The sequence below is a fragment of the Limulus polyphemus genome, unplaced genomic scaffold (genome assembly GCF_000517525.1).
Source record: "Limulus polyphemus unplaced genomic scaffold, Limulus_polyphemus-2.1.2 Scaffold1131, whole genome shotgun sequence".
Lineage (NCBI taxonomy): Eukaryota > Metazoa > Arthropoda > Merostomata > Xiphosura > Limulidae > Limulus > Limulus polyphemus.
Genome location: NW_013666741.1, coordinates 94,382 through 117,742, shown reverse-complemented (window position 1 = coordinate 117,742; position 23,361 = coordinate 94,382). Strand labels below are relative to the sequence as shown.

At 30.0% G+C, this 23,361-nt stretch overlaps 1 protein-coding gene across 2 annotated transcripts in view; it reads left to right on the top strand.

Annotated features, from left to right (window-relative positions):
* LOC106462276 (centrosomal protein of 120 kDa-like) overlaps positions 1-23,361 on the top strand; it is a 148,972-nt gene that overhangs the window by 57,392 nt on the left and 68,219 nt on the right. For both annotated transcript variants that reach the window (XM_022389480.1, XM_013922178.2), the window contains exons 7-9: positions 13,191-13,518; positions 21,892-22,159; positions 22,612-22,761. In XM_022389480.1, coding sequence (XP_022245188.1) covers positions 13,191-13,518; positions 21,892-22,159; positions 22,612-22,761 — 746 coding nt within the window. The remainder of the gene's footprint in view (positions 1-13,190; positions 13,519-21,891; positions 22,160-22,611; positions 22,762-23,361) is intronic.

Sequence of the window (23,361 nt, the reverse complement as noted above, 5' to 3'; positions counted from 1 at the left end):
CTTTATATTTTATCTGTTATTTTCAGTAAAGAATTTCTGTATGGGTTTGGTCCATTTGACCGATCTTGTAACCACATTAAAAGAATTAGGAAATAAATATAAGTTATACCTTTTTTGTTTTAGAATGACTACAAATTATAACACGAAAACATAAATGTTTGGACTAAATAGCTCAAATCTCATAACCATATACATTTATATATACTTATTATTTTTATTATATTGAACTTTCAGCCATGCCGGCCTAAAAATACAGGAGTTACAATGACGAGGTGCACGTGCATTCATGTTAATGTATCAATAATATAAAACTGACCTTTGGTCTCTATAAAGTAACTTATTTTGGCTGTGTTTTAGTAGATTAGTATTTTGTAAAATACAGTCACATTTCAATTATTATACATTATATATGTATATAGATTATTGCTATTTAGAAATAAATTCTTAAACTTATTTTTCTTAAAACATAGAACAGTAAATAAAGAAGTAAAGCAAACAATTCTCTCTTCTGGTTACGACCTTTGTACTAGGTTTCTGCTTGACGTACGTTGTTAACCCTTTTAAAATTTTGCATGTGGAGGATATGAAACAAAATATTTTTTTTTATATATACAGTTGAATTACCAAAAAATCATACATTACTATATCAATACCACAGAATTCCACTATAATTTATCAAGCTTAGTAACTAATCTGTATTTCAGTCTGAAAAATATGAAATTTTGAGCAGACTAAAGACACAAACTACCTCCTTGAAATCTTGGTTTGAAAGAAAGAGATGTTGTTCAAGGATGTGAAAATGGCTGAGAAAGCCACTAGGGGGACATTCTCAGCTTTCGATTGGTTATTCATGTGATTTCTAGAAGGAAGTGTATGTAAGGGAGCATTTCCAAAAATGGAAAGAGGTGGGCGGGGTGCTACTGTATTTGATTTATTTTAGCAAATTGAAAAGATAAGAGGCTCTTATTCTAGCTTGTCAATATCAGTAATTTGAGTTCCTGATTTGTACGAAACTGTAGACTTAGTATTTTGACATCACAAACATCTAATTTGAACCAGTGTTGCATTCAACATACCATGTGACACACAAAAATCGATGTTCAACTGTGTTTTTTAATATTTTTTTACTTTTAAATTAAGAAATTGAGTGTGGTGTAATACTAAAATTTGAATTATAATCTACAGTTTAATACCAAACTTATTGACATAAATTCATGAAGTATTAATTCAATAAAATTTTGAATGCGAATCAACAAACACGATGACATGGCCTTTCAACCGAGACCCATCTGGAAAGGGTTAAATCTATTAAATCTTTAAAGACTTTTAAACAAGTACAAAGAGGTTACATAGTCATCAAATTGACTGAGCCCATGTTGAGAGAGTTAACTTGTAACACTCACAAGTAAGGTAAAGAACCATTTTTACTTCTGTTTTCAAACGTTTTATCTGCATCTAGTGGAATTTACATCATGTGAGGCTGAGATATTTCTTGTAATAGTGGAGAATTTTTTTTACCCCCATATGTTAAAGAACTTATAAAGAAAAATGCTAAGTAGACTGTGAAATGGACAGCAACTGCCTACTAGAGAAACACTTGTAGAAATATATTGGTGACTATACAATTTACCTATGCAGCTCAAATGTCATTTTTATCTTCAGGTCAGTTTGTACAAGCTACTGCAGACCTTGTATAGTATCAGATGGATTGAGGTGGATGCGCTATGATTGGTGGAGTCACTAAGTGTGAATTCAATCAATGTGAGCCATAAGTTGCTGGTTTCTAGTCCCAAGTCTATTTAATGAAGGTTTTATTGGGTTGATGTAGAAAGATTTCTTTATTTTTCTTGTTTTCCAAAATTTGTCTGAGTCAATGATTTTGTGCCAGTGGATCCATCAATTGATGTTTACTTAGAACTTTGAAATTTAATTATATGAGAATCATGTACAATAGCTTTCACCAGCCACTTCCTCTTCAGCTCCAGTGTTTGGTTTGAGGTGATCTCTTAAGCTACTTCCACCACAGAAACAGTCTGAGTTAAAGATTACGTGTTGCTAAGACCCATATGTTGCTCTGCATGGGTTGGCATAACAGTTAGTTCACAAACTTTATGGTGATGTTTCCTTATGGTCTGTGGGTTACTTAATTGGGAAAGCCCTTCTGTGCAATCTACTCATATCACCCATGTAAGTGAACAAGTTCTGGTAGCCACCTGTGCCTTTGAACCTTGAACTAGTTCTTTGCTTTATTAGTTAAATCTTCAGCATAATTCAGTAATGAGCATGCCCAGCTATTGAGTTGCTTCTCATTTTAAGTGTTCTGGGGCTTTAAGCACTGAACTGTCTAAATTCATGTCACTGAGTCAATTAATTTCATTAAACATTTGAGGAAATGATTCAGATCCTCCTTTGCCTTAACACTTGTGGGGTTAATAGATTCACTTTATAACCATAGTGAAATAGTGATTTGTACTGTTGTATGTGCTCAAGGTGGGCCCTCCTCTTTTACCAGAAGTCTGGATGTGCATGAGCTAAGATTTTATGCTATTCTAATTGGTATAATATAAACAAAAAGTAGTTTAATAAAATTTTAAATGTAAGACACTAAAACCTTGTCATGTGCAGTAAAGGGTACCTGGGCTGATAGGGTTAAATGGACTGTATATTCAGTTATTTTAATGACCTCTTAGATAAGTGATCTGTATTATATAAACATATGTAAGCTCTATTTCAGATTAGTTAAAATGCATGTATCAACAAAGTGACTTTCCAAGAGGATAGATTGTAAGATCCAGATTAACAGGTGTTTTAGTGACCCAACTTGTACAACTACTTGACTTTACAACAGGAACTGTATCAAAGGTTATTCACAGGACATGGTGATAATCCCATTGATTATCATCACGAGTGACCAAGTCTTCCCTGCCAATTTATGTCTTCAAGGAATGAAACATAAGTCCTTAGCATACCTTTCACAAACTTGGAGATGCCCTACAATAAAGAGCTGAAGCAGTTCTAACAGCCAAAGGGGGAATATTAACAACCCATTTCCACTGGGCATTTCTAATTTTTTGTCCAACACTTCCATGTTTGTCCTACGTAAAAGGGGTTTTACACTTACATTTAACTTATTTTCCACTTCTTTCAATCTATATACCTAAATCTCTAAAGTTTGTGAGCTTATTTTTTCAACTCGCAACTTAGCAATTATCAAATACTTATAGATCTAAGAGTTATCAGTGTTTTCATAATATAGAAGAAAGAAAAGTATTTTGGCACTTGTTACATATCTCAATTGTTGACTTTAAATAAGCATGATTTAGTATGGAAAAAAAAAGATTATGTTGCATGCTAATACATTATGGAATACTAGCTAATACCACACGACTTATCAAAAGTTTGTACCGAGGGACTAAAGCATCTGTGATTGTGTAAGGAAAAAGATAATTGGTTTGAAATGAAAACTAGCATAAGACAAGGGTGTATTTTGTCGCCACTTATGTTCACTGCTGTTCTGGATTATGTGCTGTGAATAGTAGATAAAGATAGTCGGCAACCTTTTTTGATCACGGGTCAATTATATTTTTTTTGAAAAATTTAGCATTGTGGAATGTACTTGAATTTCTGTTAAACAACCTTTCATACTGTACTTGGAATGTCTCGGAGATACTGTCTACATTACCTTTACAGTTTCTTCTATATCAGCTTTTAAAGTTGAGAATCATAAAACTGTGAGCGGGTAATGAGATATCAAACTTCAAGTTTTAAATATTATTTTAGAGGTTTCTCTTGAAATAAAGGAATAAAAACTTAGATAATATAAAACTTTGAATAATAATGTACTTGGTAATAATAATTTCATTAAAATACACTGAGAGTAAAATGGTTTAATAAAATTTTGAATGTAATGCAGTAACATGTGCAGAAAGAAATTTAAAAATGGCACTGGTTGTTATAGAAAAGTAAATCTAGATTATATATAAATGTAACAAGATATATGTTGTTTTGAGTTCAAAACAGGTATATTTATACTAATTTAAGAGGATAAAGCTACTATGGTCCCATTATACAGAAACTGTACTGATAAAATAAAGAAAGAAAATATGATTAAACTTCTACAGTAGAAGACATTTGATTGAATTTATTACATCTCCTTGGAATGGTTGATCAGTGTTTTTGGTGTTCTTTAGACCAAATAACAGCTTCTGAAATGTCAAAATTTCCCAAAAGCTCTGTGAAATGGTAAAGTAGAATATCCTTACACACTGTGGCTACACTTTGATTTTAGTTACTACTAGCACAAAAATCTTTAGGTAATATGTTCCTATCAGTGCAAACTTTTAAGTCTATTACCATCCTACTGGTTTTAGTTTCATTATGAGCTAAATCATTAGCAAAAACTTCTCTAAGCAGCCCCACAGTGTCCATAGCATTTTCTCTAGCTGTACAGTGCTATCCTGACAACTTGTTAGATGTTTATTGCTGTTTCTTCTGTTTAGCAAACATTTGGGTCACATAGAAACTAGTGGAAGTCCCTTATCATGTGAAAAGTCTGTGTCTAACTGGAATAGCTCAACTTACAGTTTGTCAGACTTTTCAGCCGCACCATGATCAAAAATACTATTTGATTTCTTCATTATAAGGACCAATATTTTCCCCATTTTGGATGCCTAGCCCATCCATGTGCAAATTCACCTATATTTTAAGAGTCTAAGTAAATTATGCTAGCCTGGGAAGATGGTAGAGTGGATTTGTACATTAACACAACCCAGGTTTTCATACTGTTTATATTTTATGTACAAGCCTCGTATCTATTCCTAATGCCTGAAATAAACTTTTGATCCAAATGCATACATATGTAGGCAAACAAAGACAGATGGCCAAATCTATATATTTCCTTTTTAGCTTGAACAAGCATACAAAGGAAGCACATATTATAATATCTTTATTCTTGATTTGGAAAAATCAAATAAGGCAAAATGCATCACATTTTCAAAGTCACATAAAAATTAGTGCCTTTTATTTTGAAGAAATATAAGAAATAAGTTTTTGGGCAACCTGACATATTGAAATTTGTTACCTATTTAGAACTAATCTTATAAGAATTAGGACCACAACTTGTGTAAATATAACAATATCAAGAATTTAAGAAAATAAAAAAATTGTAAATGGAAACTACTTACTTTACTGTTGACAATTTTGTCTAACCATTGAAACTGGGTTAAAATAAAATGAGGTATGTCCGCTACATCTTTACAGTCAAATATTTCTGATCTGAAAATAAAACCACCACCTTTATTCAGTACATGTAAAATACTGAGAAAGAAAAACCATCAAATTACATTCTTACTTCTAAACAATGTAAAATATAGAACCTTACAATTGTTTTTCTCTGTTAACATGAATATATTATTGCTATTAATTACGATAAGTATTTCACTTTATTTTACAGGTCAGAAAATCACATCACTGTATCTATTGGGTTAGTGCAGGTCAGTGAATAACTACAAGTCAGTGGTCAAAATCTGAACACTTTATCTGTGGATGTACATTTTTACACACCCTCAATCATGTCCACCTGCTGAATGTTAATATATGCTAAAAGCCAAGTTTCTTTAAAAATTTAATGTACACTTTATAATGCCTACATGGTGAGATAAAACTAAGTTCGAGAAATACAAGAGATTAAGATATTATTAACAACAGTGGTCACACAACAAATGTTTATTGTGTTATCATGATACTCAAATATGACTTTAAATGCTTATACACAATGTTAGAAATTTGACAACAGTACTTAGTCACCAATGTAAAAACTTTAAGGATGCTAAAACAGAAACTTAAACCTACTTGTTAAATTGTTGGTCACTAACATTCTAAATGGAAAATCTGAATAAAAAATTAATTTTTAAGAAACGAAGAAAAATATTGGTGTATTTAAGTGTTTTACACTCACAAAAAAAGAAACCTATCATTCTATAAGTATTTGAAGAACTTGTAGCATTCTGCCACAATTTAATTCTTCATATTTCTCATCCATTTCAAATTCTGAATCTTCCTCTAAACTAGATTCAGGAGTTGTAAATAATTCAGAGATTTCATTTCCTGTAAGAGTACAATGCTTTCTCTTTCCATTGCTAGACACAATGATTGATTTCATTCACCCGTGCACTGGAACAGAGCAGACATAAGAAGATGTAAGTACTTCAAATAAAGTAGAATAAAGAAAACATTTACTGGGCCAAAGAGGCGACAGATCTCAGCACTGAATAGCTGCTCAGACAAGTCTACTTGGTAGGAGCAGTGATCGATGGAAAACCCGAGTAGAGTACCATAGAAAGCTATATGAGAATCATGTGTACTTGATAGGTGCAGTTAAAGAGTTAATAAAGATTTAACTAATGTTAAGCCTAAGATAAATGGAGTTGTAGATTTTGTGTCTGAAATTATTATTCTTTGGTATTATTCTGGAAATCCTGTATTTAAAGAAGTACTGTTGCAATAAAGATACTAATTTAACTGTAAATGTTTTGCAGGCCTCTGCCAGTATATAAATACTTTAAAGTTTAAAGTATATAATGAGATGTAGATTTCAAACATGTAAATTTTTTATGCACATATGAGAATATTATGACTTTCAAGCCTAATGATCTTACATATCACACCACATGATTTACACTTACTGTTCTGAAATTGCCAGTTCTGCCATTTTCTCCAACATAAATGTTGTCAGTTTGCCCTAAAATGATTTAAAATAAACAAACTTTTTTCAATAGTTATGCTAGTAAACAGAAAACACTACAAAAATTTTAATTAACAACAGAAGACACACTAATATAAATTCAAACAATACTCAGCTAAATTTATGTGACAAAATAAAAACACAAATTCAAACAAGGCGATAGAGAGCCATTTGGACAGAGCAGGTTACCCCTTTTGCTATCAAAATAATCAGTAATTTACTAGCCTAACATAAATATGTCCATATAAGTCTAGAACAAGCTTTTAAAAGTATATAAATAGAAATTATATCACTATCAAACCATTCCATAAGTTTATCACTCTAACAAAACACTGGTTTAAATAAGAAAAAGTCTAGATTTTATCTTTCACAGCATACATTTAATACCCCTGATATTTAAGTCCCTTATCATTTCACCATTCAAATAGGTCTTTTTAAGCCTCTATTCATTTTCAATATATAAACCTGTTGGCTTTAAACTTAAACATTTTGTCTTCATATCTCAAGTTTCTAAATATGTTGTCTTTCCAAGTTCTCTTCTTTGCACATTTTTAACACCTGAACATTTTTTCTGTAATAATAGGATACAAAATAATTGAATATACTGTTATAACATGGGTCTCACTTCAACTTTATATAAGGAACTAATCTTATAAGTATATTCAAGAACTATGGACAGTTATTTTAACATCTAAATATATGGTCATGGTTTTAAGCTTTAATTAATAAATTCACCAAACTCCACTATCTGTAAGATCTATGTTCCTCTTACACTCATATTTCGTGTACTCCATATACATCCCTTCAAAATTGGACAATATCAAAACACATTTTATACATTCCAGCCCACTTACTCTAACCACCCAAGGCCTTTTGAATTAAAGAAATACTTTCAACAGCTTAAAATTTACTGTTGAAATTAGTATAATAACTTGAATAATTTGATAGCCAAGTAGGTCTACAAACAAGTAACATAAAACATTAACATAACCAAAGATCCTACATAAAAAGCTCATTAAGAAAGCTTCTTAGTTATTTTCAGAGATTAATGCTCATCTACTATTACCTTCTGCTTTTTACGATAAATACAACTTTAAAGCAACTTTCTGTTCAACTAACAATCCTCTTATGTAAAGTTTTATTAAAAATAAAGATACCTGGTAATAACTGAAAAATCCCAGGTTTGACCTTTCTATAATTATAAAAATAAATACAACTTTATTGAAATGTATCCATTAATATTTGTCAAAAAAAAACATAAAAAGTTCTGAACTTAATTATTTTTCTTGTGAACAGGATGTATTTAGGCAATAAACTGCTTTAAACCTTGCCTTATCACTCTCCTTAGGTGTGGTTCATACCCAAGTGGAGAGGTGGTACAAAGGTTTGTATAAGTTGGTATGAGCAGGAAGTTATTCTCCATTGAATATGCATAAGGAAAATGATATCTAACTTGGATAATTTATGATTCTAAAATACTGCACTATAACTTTGATCTGGCTTTAAAGTGAGTTACAGACACTACCTCAATCCAAAGAAGTCTTCTTGCTACAGCAAGAGTCCAGTTAAACCAACTGTACACTGAAATAATTAATCTTGAAGCAGACAAGTACACTGTTGGTGTTAATAGAGATTTTTATTATTTGTTGTACATTTGCATTAGTTTCACTTTCCTTTGATTATTCTTCTACATCCAAATATTTTCCAACCTCAGTGATTACAGACTTAATACTTACCTGTTGGCTCCAGTATTTACCTCTGAATACCACAGAATAAGTTATTAAGATGCAATTTGGTGCCATGACCAAGTATATTTTATTGCAGGGTTCTTTCTTAACATGTTTCTCAACTCCACTGGATTTCCTCTTTGATGTTAAATTTGTAAACCATAATCCTGTAAAATTATTTCCAAAGACCACGTAGAACTTACAGTGAAAAGGACAAAGGTAAGCTTAATGTGAGAACACAAGCTGAGAGTACAGCAAGAAAGCAGGTACTCTTCTCAACTAAGAGCTCTTGCCAGCCAAGGTGACAGTTACATCTGCATTCTCAAATACATGAATATAGAAAGTAACCTCTACTTGTTACCTCTCACATTCAAAGCATAGGATGGCAAAGATAGATAATGATGGCAATGAGCAGTCTGGGAGTTACCTCTGTATGACACCTATGCATATCAGGCACTGATAAGAGTTGCCTTTAACCATAGAGAATAATGCAACTAGTTTGGTGAGTCAAGCCCAAGAAGAATAGAAGTGAGAAATCTGATGGATCAACTAGTACCTTGTCAAGATCCTAAAAACCATTTGGATTTCCAAGCTAGCAAGGTCTACAGACAATGTCTTGAGAACACATACAACAGCTGATATAGACACAAAATGCAACAGTATTATGCTATTGACTTCATCCAAGGACACAACATTTGTCAGAAAGTAATCCATATTTTAATAGTATACAAGTTTTCAGTTCTTAATTCTAAAAGGAAATATCTAAAAAATCCTGAATTTCCACTGGTGTAACATGCAACATATTTTGTCTTAGCATGTCATCATCCCTATTTTATTCATCACCCCTCGAAAATGTACGAAATTAAACGTAAAATGCTCTCTATAGAATCGTTATTGCTCAAACAGACCATAATTCTTATAGCCTTCAATTTTGTTTGGTTACAGAGCTATCAAAGAGAAAATCAAACCCCTCCTATCACATCCTCTCTTTCACAATTCGTTGATAGTTCTCTCTTACAGTTTCATTATATATTACCTATAACCAATAGAAAGTCAAGGTTTCATCTATCAATTTCACTCAGAGTAGCAACATGGCTCCTGTGGGAAAGTTAACGACTAGCTTGGATGAATTTGTAACGGCTCTTGTCGCATAGTTAGAAAGCCAGGAAAATTTTGAGAGATAAGTGAATTTGTCTACTTTTTGCACGTTATAAGTCTACATTCTTTGGTGCATTATTTAATTAAATAAAAATTATTAAGTGCACTACTATCTATAGTATAAAAAGTTAGGGTTAACTCTCTTCAAAACCCGACAGCAAGAAAAAAGATTATCTGAGTACTTTATTTCTTGTTTTTCATATTTATTCTTTATTTGTTATCATAAAAGTAACAAAAATTAAAAGTACGTATCTTTTTAAGTTATTTAAGACTAGATTAAGTAAAATAAGTAATAATAATAATATAATTAAAATGATTCATGAGGCACGCACTCGAGCAGCTCGTGGGTAATATAATTCGATAGCATAACGTAAGCTGCACATTCCCGAGTGATTTAAAACTTATAATGGTGCGAATAGTAGTTAGACACAGTTCAAAGAGCAATAAAACAATAAAATTTAATTATAAATAGATGCATAATGTTACAAACTTTTAGCTACTTAGGATAAACAAATGTAGTTTGAAGTCATTCTTGAAAGAAAAAAGGTTAATTTAGGTTTATTTCGATTTTTTTGGGTGGTTACGAGATCGGTCGAATTGACCAATCGAGTTTTGAGATAGGGTAGAAAAAATACAGATAAACTATAAAGTTTTACTGTAAAACCTCCTAAATGCATTTCAAACGTTTTTTAAAAATCTCAAATTTCCTTTGTGTAATCCCAGAGATGAGGAAAAGTATTTTTAATTTAAACATGAAAATTACTTTACACATGGACTATTGAAAACAAATACTCAATATATTCATGGGCAAATCTATTTTATTTTATTAGAAATACTTTAGTAAGAAATATGACTTCACAAAATTTGATAGACTTTCAGTAAACATTATGTCTTTCACATACAAAAATGATATTTTTAGTGAATTATTTTTAATAAACTATAAAAGATTTGTCTGTGAATATATCAAGTTTTTTTTTAGTAGTCCATACGCAGAGTGATTTTCATGCTAAGATTGAAAATACTTCATCTAAAAAATCTCAAATTTTATTTATGTAATTTCTTAAACCTCCTGAATACATTTCAAATGTTTGTTTCCAGTAAAACTTTATATTTTATCTTTTAGTTTCTTTACCCTAACTCTATACAAAGTTGGTCAATTTGACTGACCTCATTACTACGACAAAAAAAAAAAAAATTTAAATTACTATTTTTCTTCTTTCTATAATGATTTCAAATTCTAACATGAAACTATATTTGTTTATCCTTAGTGTCATTAAACTCATAATAGTATACATCTTTTTATACTTAAACTATTGTTTTATTGCCCTTTGAACCCATGTCTAACTACTGTTCTCACCATTATAAGTTGTAAATCACTTGGGAAACATGGGGCTCATGTTACACTATTGAACTACATTACCCACGAGCTACTCTGACCTGCTTGCATGCGTACCTTGTGAAATTTGTTATTATGTTATTATTATTATTATTATTAATTTTATCTAATCTAACCTTAATTAACTTAAAGAGATTTGTATTTTTACATTTTAGTTACATTTATAATAATAAATAAAGAATACACATGGGAAAATAAGAAATTAGCTACTTACATAGACCTTTTGTTTTTTGCTGTCGATGACAGTTAACCCTACTTTGTTATACTAATAGTAGTAATGTCCCATTAGTATTAGAATTTTTTTTGGCTTTCTAACTATGTGACAAGAGCCATTACAAATTTATGCAAACTAGTCAATATCTTTCCCAAGGGAACAAAGCTTGTTCTAAGAGAGAAATTGATAATTCTCTGTACAGAACACAGTGTAATATAATACATCATTTAATAGATGAAAACCTTGGTTTTCTATTGGTTATGAATAATTTAGTAATAAATGTAAGAAAGAACTATCAACAAATCCTGAAAGAGAGGTGTTGCAAGAGGGGTCTGATTTTCTAGTTGATAGCTCTGTAACCAAACAAGATTGAAGGCTATAAAAATTATGCTTTGTCTCAGCAATGACAATTGTATAGTGAGTAATTTATGTTAAATTTCATACTTATTGGAGGAGTGCTGAATAAATTAGAGAAGAGGGGACACCTAGAGAAAAAACATCTTATTTGTCGCACTAGGGTAAATTCAGGATTTTTTAAATTTTACCTTATTAAATTAAGAACTTAAAACATGTATAATATTAAAATAGGACTATTTTATACAAGTTTATACTATTTTAATTGTTATAACATAAACAAAAAGTAGTTTAATTAAATTTGGAATGTAAGTCACTAAAAACCTAGTGACATGCACAGTAAAGGATGCCTGTTGTGAGAGGGTTAATAAGAGTTATAGTAATTAAAATTATAATAATTCAAAGGTATCTCACATTCAGTTTTAATATTTATAAAAGATTCTCCAGATTCAGACCAAATATGAAGTCCCTAAATTAAAAAAAAAAGCCAATTTAAGTATAGAAATTCAGAGAAAAAAGATGACTACGCCTTTTTATTTTGAATTTCAAGTAGTGTGAGTCCTTTTTGCTTGTGTGAATTTATATATATTTATCTTATTAATGAATGTATAGTGTGAATTATCATATTTAAACATCATAATGATATTTAAGTTTGTAATATGTGGTTAATAGCTTTGTTAAAATGTGTTACCTATTTGAGATTTCTACAGAATGAGTCTTGCTAACATTATTATCAGAAATTATGGTAAACCTACTTTATTTCACTTTAGGAGTGCAGGAAAATTACATTTGAAATGTCCTTAAATAAGTTGCATATTCATTTTTTCAACTAATGTAAACATTTAAATGTAGTGTCAAAATATTTGAATTTTCAGGTTTGCATAAATAATTTTTCCTTTTAAACAATGTGGCTCGACTGTAAATCTCATGACTTGTTAATGCTAAAAATTGGGCTTCAGTACTTGTGGTGGGCAGAGCACAGATAGCCCATTGTATAGCTTTGTGCTGGTGTTTAATGGAATCTTTGTCTCCAGATTGGTGGTGTGGGTATGTGTTCCACATTAGTTCCTGTAAATCTCATGACTTGTTAATGCTAAAAATTGGGCTTCAGTACTTGTGGTGGGCAGAGCACAGATAGCCCATTGTATAGCTTTGTGCTGGTATTTAATGGAATCTTTGTCTCCAGATTGGTGGTGTGGGTATGTGTTCCACATTAGTTCCTTCGCTAGCTAATAAGTTTCTTTATTTTCATGAAAAACAGTGGTTGGCATAAAAGGAGAGCTTACTCATTTATAAGCCAAGGCCACAAATTAACCACATTAATTCAGCATATAAATTGTTTATTCTATGATTCCTTAAAGCAGATTTATGTCAGTAGTATTAATATAATTTTTTCAGTTAATGTATGTAGTATATGGTTACATAATTGCTCATTTTATGTGTAGTTTATTGAAAATTACACTAGGTCTTTTGAATATGTGTTTATAAAAATATTTTGATATGACATGGTTTAATGCATGTGCTTATTTTTGCCCATTTCATTGATGTTTCGTTTCATGTGTAATTTAATCGTTCATTGTTGGTTATTTGATTTTACAGGAAACAAACCCACAAACAATTAATGAACAGAGTTTGGACAAAAAATCATCAAGATCTCAGGATGAGACTTTGCAATCACACATCTCAAATAAAGATATCTTGGCCACTGATCAATATCAGAACAAACAATCTGAAGAAACAATTAAGAGAACATCTGGAACTGTGAAAAATAAAAATATTAGTCCAAGCAGAAGCAAAGGAAGTTATCAAAAATTAGAATTCTCAATTTCACCATCACAGAAGTTAGAAAAACAAGAAAAAAATTTTCCAAGTAAAGCCCAAGAACACAATTGCAAGGAGACTGAAACAGACACTAATGATCATAAAGGTCAGTTAAACTGTACTTTATACTGCTAAGTCTTTGTTCAAGAACTTAATTTATTGCTAATCTTGTGCTGGAATTGCATATGGCAATCACAGGAACATCTGATTAGAATTAGATAGAAATGAACTAAGAAAAGCATGTTGATTACCAAAAGTCAAACATGCTTTAGTAATATTTTATCTCGCTTAATGTGAAAATGATAAATTTAAGTTGCATTGTTTTATCAGAGAATTTCAATTATAAAAGTATAGAGCACCTAGGGATGCAGTTTAAGGAAACATTTACTTATGTAGCTTCAATCTCATTTGTATCTGATTATTTCTTGGTTTCTTTTTTTGCAGTAGTGACATATTTTCTGTATCCTCCACAACTTGAATTAAGGATAAAAAGCATAGTGATACCTCAGTTTCACTTACCATGTCTTACAGTAACAAGTTCTTAACATAATTTATTACTATGGATAATGTAGAATGAAGATAAAAATTTAAAACTGTAAACAACACATTTTCTCCTGTTTACCATTGCACCATCAGGAGTTTTTTTCTTTCTTTTTCTAGTGAAACAAGATGATTAAGAGAGTCACCTTTATGCATTACTCCATTAAGTACTTATATGTGTTTAGATAATGTAGATCAGTATTTCTGTTCATGTCTGAGAAAATATTTTTTTTTAAACTCTCTGAGCAGATTAACTTCCTTGCTACAAAGTCGATCAAATCAACCAACCTCATAACCATTTTCTACTCATTCTAGTTTCCACACTATAACATTTAAGACATTTTGTGTATTTTCACAAAACTTTCAAGGCATTCAGTAAACATTACAAATCTTTTGTACGCAAAAAATCAGATTTGGTAATAAAGTATTTTTACTAGAAATTTGTCCAGAAATATATATATATATAGTAAGTGCTAAGTGATTTCCACATTAAAATTAAAGATTACTTTTTTTTTCATCTGAAACATCTCAAATTTTATTTGTGTAATCCTAAAACCTCCAAAATAAATTTTAAACGTTTTGTTTGAGTAAAACTTTATATTTTATGTATTGTCTACCCTAATTTTATATGAGGTTAGTCAATTTGACTGACTTCATAACCACTAAAAAATAAATGAACGATATCTAAGTTATCCTTTTTTTTCTTTCTAGAATGAGTTCAAATTGTTATATGAAACTACTATTGTTAGTCCTAAATAGCTTTAAACTCATAACAATGTACATTTATGTATACTTAAATTTTATTGTTTTATTGCCCTATGAACCCTGTCTAACTACTGTTCATGACATTATATATTGTAAATCACTTGGTGAATGTTCAGCTCATGTTACACTATGAAGTTATGTTTCATACAGCTACTTGTAAGCTACATCATGAAAATATTTTATTATGTTATTATTATTTATTTCATCTAATCTAACCTTAACTAAAATAAAAGTTTCCTACTTTTACATTTTAGTTACTTTTATAATAGTACATAAAAATACCCATGGAAAACAAGAAAAATGTACTTACCTGGGTCTTTCTTTTTTTGCTGTTGATTGTTGATGACATTTAACCTTACTTTTTTAGACTAATGGTAGCACTAAATAATTTTTATTTATTTAAGTAATACACCAAAGAACATAGAATAATAATGTGCAAAAAGCAGACAACACCCCATAAATGTGACAATTTTTCTAGCTTTTTAACTTCACTTTAGCTTATCAATGTGTTCCCATGGGAATCAAGCTTAAACTGAAAGAAAAACTGACAGTTCTCTCTACAGAAACAACATAATATTACAAGTCATTTGATAGATGAAAATCTTGACTTTCTGTTGGTTATAAATAATGTAGTATTGAATATCAGAGGTAACTCTTGGCAATTTAGGCAATTTTTTTTCAGACTGTCATGACTTTTCTCTTAAGTGGATACAAGTGCCATATTATGCTTGGAAAAATTCAGGAAATTCATAAACACTGATGATTTCATTGGGAGCTCACTTATATCAAACCAGAAGTTTGTAAGGTTTTATTTATAAAATTAAATAAATAAAACCTTTTTTTTTTATTGAATAAATTTCTAATCTGCAGTAGTTTTTAATGTGTGGAAGAAGGACTACAAGTTTATTTTCTACAATTTTTTAATTCAATGGTGTAATTTTGCTCTCAAGGCAGATTGCACCAATAAGACCGTGAAACAATTAATATATATATATATATATATACGCTTTCTATTATGTGCATTATATACTATACAGCACTAACTTAAATGAATGCTGTCTTTCACACAAATGTACATTTATAATATTCACTTATGTCTGTTGAGCATTATGAGTGATGTTTTTGTGCTCAGAGTTATGTGTTGGACTTAAAAATGGAGTAGAACACATTGGTGCACAACACTCTGCATTTTGAAGGTAAAACATACAAAATGAAGAGTGAATGCTCCAAAATATGAAAAATCAATATTCGCATTAGATTTACACTACAGTGTTAATAAAGTGGCAGACGTGAGAAATATTACATTTCATGATTACATAGTGTAGGTATACCTGCTTTGTAACATGCCACACTCATGTGACACACTCTGTCCCATAAACACACCTAATTATTGTGCATGTTTCCACCAAACAGCAAGAAGATAATATGTGTCATAAAACTAACATAAAATAAACAAATATTTGCAGTTAACCCTATGTGAACAGCATTAGTGCTTTGCACCAACCCAGTTTCTTTGAAGCTGTGAATAATAATGTTTACTATAATTCCAAATTTACTAAGTATATCTTCATGAGAATTGATAGGCTTTTGTTAAGTATTACAAGTATGTTTAATAAAGTATTTGTATTAAAGTTTTGTCTGTGATTATCATGTTGAGATGTATTTTCCTGTTACGGTTTTCATATTTACATAATCTCTACAATTCCCTAAATGAATATGAAAAGTATTTTCAGTAAAACTATTTTATGTGTTGTTTTCTCTACCAGGACACTAATGATAGTGAAATAGCAATGTAAGTAAAAGGAAAAGTTTTAAAATACAAAATAAATCTAAATTACCCATTTCTTTTCTAGAATGACTGCACATTATAACAGATGATTACACTATTTTTACAGTCAAAGCTAACAGGCTTTTCAAATCTGAATTCATTTAGCTTTATTTGTATAGCTACTCTTAAACCCTCTTAGAGTATATCAAAAGTCATTTATAGCTTTGTGTAAACAAACAATTGAGTTACAAGAATTCCACAATTGAATTATTATCACCCATTGCAACGTGCATGTGATAAGAAATTGTCATGAACATTTTTTATAATTAATTTTTTCTTTTAAGTTTTATTGTCTCACCTAATAAGTTTCTTATTTTTACATTATATTTACTTTTGTAACAATAAATAAAACATATACAGTTAGGCCTTTTGCTATAGACAATGAAGCCCTGTAGGTCCACTTTTTATAACTGTTGGAGGTCCAGTGTATTATTATTTTGTATTTCAAATATGCAGTTTCAAAAACAGAATATTATCACACACAAAAATGGAATGTCCTGTAACTATTATAATTTAACTGGCTTTCTAAATAATTTAAAACTTTCTAACAATATTAAACAAATTCTATCAGTTGGTCAAGCCAAACACCATAAAAGCAAACAGTGAAACAAACTAGGCCTGTAACAAATTGTGTAAATTAGAATTTGCTCTTTCTGTTGTTTATAGATAATGCAATAACAAATGTCTGAGGGAATTATTGATATTTTTGAAAAACACGATGAGTGGCATGTGGGTTTGACAATAAAGCAAAAATCTTGGAGGCTATAAGTTTACATTATGGCTAAGCAATAACTATAGTACAAGTGTGTGATTGATGACAAATTAAGAATATTGTATATGGGAAAAAAGAAACCTTAAAATGGATAATTTGGACCCAAGAAGCATCACATGCTACAGAGAAGTTAAGATTGAGAGCTTATTTAAATATTTTTCTGAAATTAATTAAGTCATTAAAATTTGAATTATAAGCTACATTTTGATGCAAAATTTATTAACATAATTGATAATAAATTTGTTTAATTATATTTTGAATCTAACTGTAAAAAAAAAATTGTACCATTCATATAGGGTTATAAAGACACTCCATCAACTTATACCTGATTAGCTCAATTGCTATTTATATACTGATCAATCTAGGTCCAGGTATTTTATTTTTTGCATTTTGGGCTCCATTACCAAATATTTGAGGCCTGGTGGTTAGTGTTCAACTCACAATCTGAGGGACCTGGGTTCAGATCCCAGTCACACTGACTGTGCTTGCCCTTTTAGCCATATGAGCATTATGATGTGATGATAAATCCCACTATTCATTAGTAAAAGAGTATCCCAAGAGTTGGCAGTGGGTGGTGTTGATTAGCTGCCTTCCCTCTGGTCTATCACTGCTAAATTAGGAAAAGCTAGTGCAAAATGATAAAAATAATAATAATTTTGGGGAAAATATTCTGGTTTTAAAGGGCAGTCAGAACTGTTAATGGAATATTGTGATGTATGTTATTAAAATTGTTTTGTCTTTGTTTTCTCATTAGTTTTTTTCTTGAAAATCCAAACTAAATTAAAAAAAAAAAAGGTTCATGATTTACTTGTAACAACATACCCTGTGATTACAGATACATGTGACACAACAAATAAAATTATTCAGAACAATTATTATTTTAGATATTGTTTAAGTGTATGTGTTATTGCACAAGAAACTTACAGGCTAAACTCTACATTGAAATATACAGGTTTCTATTGACGTACAAAGTTTCCATGTCTTTGAACAGCTTTTTGTCAGGTGAAATTAAATTGGAAAACAGTAAAAATAATAAAATGCAATTGTTTGGGAAAGCCCCAAGATATAAAGTATTGTTATTGCATACAACAATATAAGAGTGATCTCATGAACAATGTATGTATGATTATTTGCTTTGGTGGCTTTGTTGGCATGGTAACTTCTTATGATATGTTTTCAGCAGTCAAATAGGACAAATTTGCTTGCTGCCTTCTTGGCATGTTTAAATAATATGTTCAATAAATATTATTTGATTTTGGTTATATGACAGAAGAGTTTTAAGCTCCAGCTAGAACTTAGTAATTTGGTAGAAAGGTACAATGCTTTATCAAATGTTATTAAACTTGTGAATAATTGTATGATGGCAACAAACATTTGACACGTGTGGGTTGATAACATTTAATTCAGAATATACATATTCCACCTTCAACAAACTATATTAACAAGTTAAAATATTAGATATAATGATTTCTAAGTTTTTAAAGTTGCAACATTTTATAAAGAGGAAATAAGATACAGCATAAAAGGATAAAATTAATTTAAAAAATAATAGGATAGGTATAAAGTGTGACAGTTGTAACCATATTAGATTTTTTTGTGGAATTATACACGTTATTAAAAACAAACTTAAATGTAGCAAAGTCATGTTATTATTTAGAGTTTGGAGTTCATTTATAATAAGTAAACTTTTTTAAATTAAAAGTTTGATATTAGATGATTTTGAAATATGTAATCAAGATGTGGTGTTTGCTGTTATCATTATGTGTGCTGGTGGTTGCTGTTATCATTATGTGTGCAAAATGTAGTGTCTGGAGGTTTTGAGAGTTGTTTTCCAGTTCTGATTTTTTGATACTCCCATATGTTTGCAGGTTTAATTGGCATATTGTTTTGCCAGTGTAAATGGCATTACAACCACCATGTGTATTTATACGTGATCTGGGAATGTATAGGAGTAGGTAATAGGTCTTTAGACCTGAATAAATTGTTAATCTTGAAAGGTGATTTAAAATCACTTGTATTTTAATCTGTGGATAGAAAGTTTTAATTATTCTTAAAATTTGTGACATTAGTATGAAACTTTCTTTGCCTAAGAAAGGAATGATGAGTTTTAATGGGTATCTGTCTAAAGTATTGACAGAAGTAATGTTCATATGTAAGTGAAACTGAATATATTACACAAAATCTACATATTAATATTCCTGGATGAACTTTGAAATAAAGATATTCAGTAAATCTGTTAATTTTTGTATTTTACATGTGCGCTATTTGTACTGTTATTTAGGTTGTGTGTTTTATACCCCTAGACATTTATACTAATTGAATTTCGTTACATTTCTGTATTAGAAGTTAGTCTGTCTTCTAAGAACTAGGATATAGTGTATAATTCTTTCTGTAAAATACATGTCAAATTTTAAAGTAAGTGTGTTAGTGTAGAGTAACATTTTATTTTCACATAAATCTAACAAACTCATTTTTATTGCTTGTCCTGAAATAAGAAGCATTTCATTTGTTTATAGAGAAAGTTTTCTGAAACTTAAGGATTTTTAAATTGAATTATATGTTGATTAATTTGTGATGTAATGTTTTAACTTTTAATTTTAATTAAGTCAATTAATGTCATGAAAATAATCAACTAGTTTTTCTAATTATTACTATTTTCGACTATTTGATCTATCCTTTAATCGAAGTTATGATTAATGTGACAAAAATAATCAAGTAACCATAATATTTCTGATTATTACTGTTTTGATTAATTTAACTAGCCAGTAATTAAAATTATGATTAAGTCAATTAATTTTATGAAACTAATCAACTAATTGAAATTAGTGTTTCTGATTTTTACTGTTTTCAATAATTCCAACTATCAAAGTACTTGAAGTATTGCCATTATGATTTCTCATTTTCAACTAATTCAAAGGTTGTTTTAGCTTAATTGATTAGTGTCAGAACTCACAAAAAGAATCCAAGTACTCGAAATTAAGTTTTCTGGTTATTTCTATTTTGTTTATTCCACATATAAATCTAATGTAAGAATAATTGATTAGTGATAAATTAGTGTGCCCAATGATTAATGGATTGGCAAATTCCAATATTTGCCTAGCTCTAATAACACTATATGTAAAATTAAAATGAAGTTCTTTTACATATAAATTGATTTAGTTCAAGAGTGCATCCTAGAGTATTTTCATGTTAGATGCCATGCCCTGATTGAGTAAGCATATTTATGAAACTGAGTATGTTGTAATTTATATCAGTAAAGAGTTCTTACTGTGTTTAAGGTAGTGAACTACCAAAAACCAAAAATTTGAGGAAAATATAAATAATTTTGGGACTGAATTTCCAAATTATGAGTAACAAGATCAAAAACTTTAGATTTTAACTAGCTAGAAAGCTGTATGAAACTCAAAATTAAGTTTTGATATTAAGTAGGCTATAGTTTAAAATAAAAACTATGATACATTTATATATAAATCATTCGTAAATGCATTAAAATCACATAGGACAAAAACAAAATAATAATTTATAGCAGTTTGCAGGCTGTGAAAGCTGTAAACTTAGAGAAGATAACTGCAGAAATAGCATCTAAGAGGCATGGGGATATCCTCTTTTTTAATTAACTTCTAAACTGTTGTAACATTGTTATGCAAGTAACTGAAGGACTAGTAAAGAAGAGAGGCCAGATGTCGTACTATTCATCATGTGTGGCTGGGCTGGTAGTAGGCACAGTATTAACTTCCACAACATTAAATCACAACGTTAGATTTTATACCTTTTTCACTCTTATAATAATCTAATAAGATGATACGTACAACTACCCAATAAATATTAACAATATAAATATTTCAATAATGAAAAAGAAGTATAGGTCATAATAACAATATAACCTCCCAATCATCACCCATAATATAAAATAATTGATTATGAATTTACTTAAATGGATGAACACAACAAAAACGTGTGTGTGTGTGTGTATATATGTTACAGAATGACTGACAAAAAGTATAAACTTACTTGAAAATAATTTCAGAAGTAGCACCCAAAAATTTTGGAAATGTCTTGACTTTTCAGGTAATTGCAGGTAAAAAAGTGGTATACAAGAAACTGAAGAACAATGATAAGAAGGGGGGTAAGGTCTGGTTGCTTAAACACTATCCCAAGACTTGGTTAGTTGTGAGCATGAGAGTAACTCCACAATACAATTTACAAAGATAGGAAATTCAAAAACTAGATTATAAATCTTAACTGTTATTCAACCTTATAATGTAACTCATATAATACACTCAACCCACTACTCATTGTAGTCATTCCAATTAGTACAAATGTAATGTTCATTTATTACAACAAGAAGTGTTAAACATTGTGTCTTATGAGAGACTGGTAACCTGCTTATTTGCTTGCCTGTCTCACGTGATCGTTACTGTTTTTACAAATTTGTTGTAAACAGGACTGTACAGTGTTTTTAAGAGAATTGTAACCATTTCATTACTGTGGCCTTTCCCAAAGTAGCTATAATGCTTAATTTGTTTTTGTAAATGTATATACCTAACATACTTATATGTATTTTTATTTTGAAGGGGAAAAAAACTTGGATTCCATTGTTCCAGTCTTTGCTAGTTCCATGTCTGAATACAGACAGCCAGATACAACTACTATTCATACCGTTACTACGACCACTGCTGCTACGGTTGTCAATTCAGGAGATGAAGTATATTCAACCCCTGGCCCAGAAAAACAACAAACCAGCACTCCAGACTCTTTTAATCCTCGTCATTTTTGTTTCACATTAGACTTGCGTTCCTTACAGATAATGCAAAATATACCTAAACTTTACTGTTTTCTCAGGTATAGTGAATCTCATTTAATCCACTGAAGTAATTTTTCATACCTAAGTCAGTAAAAAACTTAATGCTTTTGGTATTTTTCCAATATTTTTTATTCTATGTTTAACTTTTTTATGCCTTTATAAAAACAAGTAGTATTAATTGTTTTTAAGTGCCATAACTGTTTTATAGTTTTACAAAGTGTTATATTTCTTTTTACAAGCAGACTAGCCATCAATTATTTTTTATTTTTAAGAGTGAATTAATTTGTTTTTTTTTTACTATGTTAATAAATATCAATAAAACCAAAAGCAATATATAATTTCCTTCATCAGCATTTTCTAATGACTAGTATAGTCTTGATTTTGTCAAAATTTGGCTACATATTCTACACAGATTTTATTTCATTTTGTGTTCTCTTTTATTCATTGTAGAATATCTTAACCTTTTTTCTTGTCATTTATAACATTGTAGATACTCCTATCCTTTCTTTGGAAGCTCAGCTCCAATTTTGACACATCCATGTGTAACTGTTAATCCAGGAAGTATTGTCACCCTTCCCCATGGATATTGTGCTTTTAACTTTGCAACTTCTATTCACCAGCTGCATAATACATTTACAAGGTAAATTTACCTAGTATCTTTCAAGGAAACTTTACGAGTGAAATACTGAATAAAAACTATTTGTAATTTTATTGTTATATGAAAAATAAGGAGATAGAGCTCATTTTATTGTAAAGTATCATACTGTTATGATTGGAAATATCATCTTATTTTACCTCATAACTAGTGAAGGTTATGCCTATTTAGTTTTATTCAGGAAAATTTTCTAAATTTGTATGTAGGTGTTCTGCATATAGTCACTACATCTTTGTAAGCCAGATGTGGGAAGGTAACATATTTGCATTAATCCTCTACCATAGTCAAAGATTACTTACAATAGTAACTGTTTTTGTGCCATGCCATGCTTTTCTAAAGAGAGGTTATATTCATTTCAAGGGATGGTATACAAAGATTCAAGGCTTGAACTTAAGGTCCAGCAATCTGAAATTAGAAGTATTTTTGGATCACTCTCTTTAGCTGGGATGTTCCAAAGCCACTTAGCAGTTTTTTTTTAACTCTATGACCACCGGGCTACTATCACTCTGAGTAGCCAATGGAAGTCTTGCTGTATTTCATTCCAACAATAAAACTAGTGGATGAAATTGTTTGAAACTTCATAAG